Source organism: Aphanomyces invadans (assembly GCF_000520115.1).
Source record: "Aphanomyces invadans strain NJM9701 unplaced genomic scaffold supercont1.38, whole genome shotgun sequence".
NCBI classification, from domain to species: domain Eukaryota; phylum Oomycota; class Saprolegniomycetes; order Saprolegniales; family Verrucalvaceae; genus Aphanomyces; species Aphanomyces invadans.
This window is the reverse complement of record NW_008580183.1, coordinates 109077-109642: the sequence shown is the minus strand read 5'-3', so window position 1 is coordinate 109642 and position 566 is coordinate 109077. Positions and strand designations below refer to the sequence as shown.

The 566-nt window shown below is 44.3% G+C and overlaps 1 protein-coding gene across 1 annotated transcript; it reads right to left on the bottom strand.

Annotated features, from left to right (window-relative positions):
* Positions 1–374: 374 nt before the first annotated feature.
* On the bottom strand, positions 375–554 carry H310_12312 (hypothetical protein; the record flags this gene model as incomplete). Its single annotated transcript, XM_008879323.1, has 1 exon — positions 375–554. The coding sequence occupies one exon, from the start codon at positions 552–554 to the stop codon at positions 375–377; it is 180 nt and encodes a 59-aa protein (XP_008877545.1).
* Positions 555–566: the final 12 nt, after the last annotated feature.

Here is a 566-nt window from a genome sequence, read left to right as displayed (position 1 = left end):
GGGGGAAGGATTTCCGTCGTTCCCAGTATCGCGATTGTATGACTGCAACAGTACTGTAGTTGTACGCGAACCCATCAACGATTTCATTACTGAACGAACGACTGAAGTGAACCGGGAAAAACTCGCAAGCGTTGTAAGGTAACGACAGAAAAATTGACCCAGTGCTACTACCTTGTTGTCTTGAAATTTGTAATGGAAATATATTAATTGGTGATGGTTTTTGATCGTGATTGAATTGTTCGCCATATTTGCCACTGTTGTTTGATTGGACAAAAATGAACATTTTCGACAACGACGAGATGAAACAAAGTATTACACGACGAAATTTTCAATTACTGTGAGTGTAATTACTGCGAAACGAAATATTGCGCAAGTTAAGGGGCATTGGGGACACCAGGGATTGCTTTCTCAAATGAACGGCGGATCAGTGAAGTTGGTATCTCTTCCCCATCTGCAATCGTGCGCTTGATCATGGCCAGGCGCTTTTCTGCCGCTGTCGTGACAGGTGCTACTTGTAGCCACTTCGAGCGCAACTTGCTCTTCAGAGACCCCATCACACCCTCATC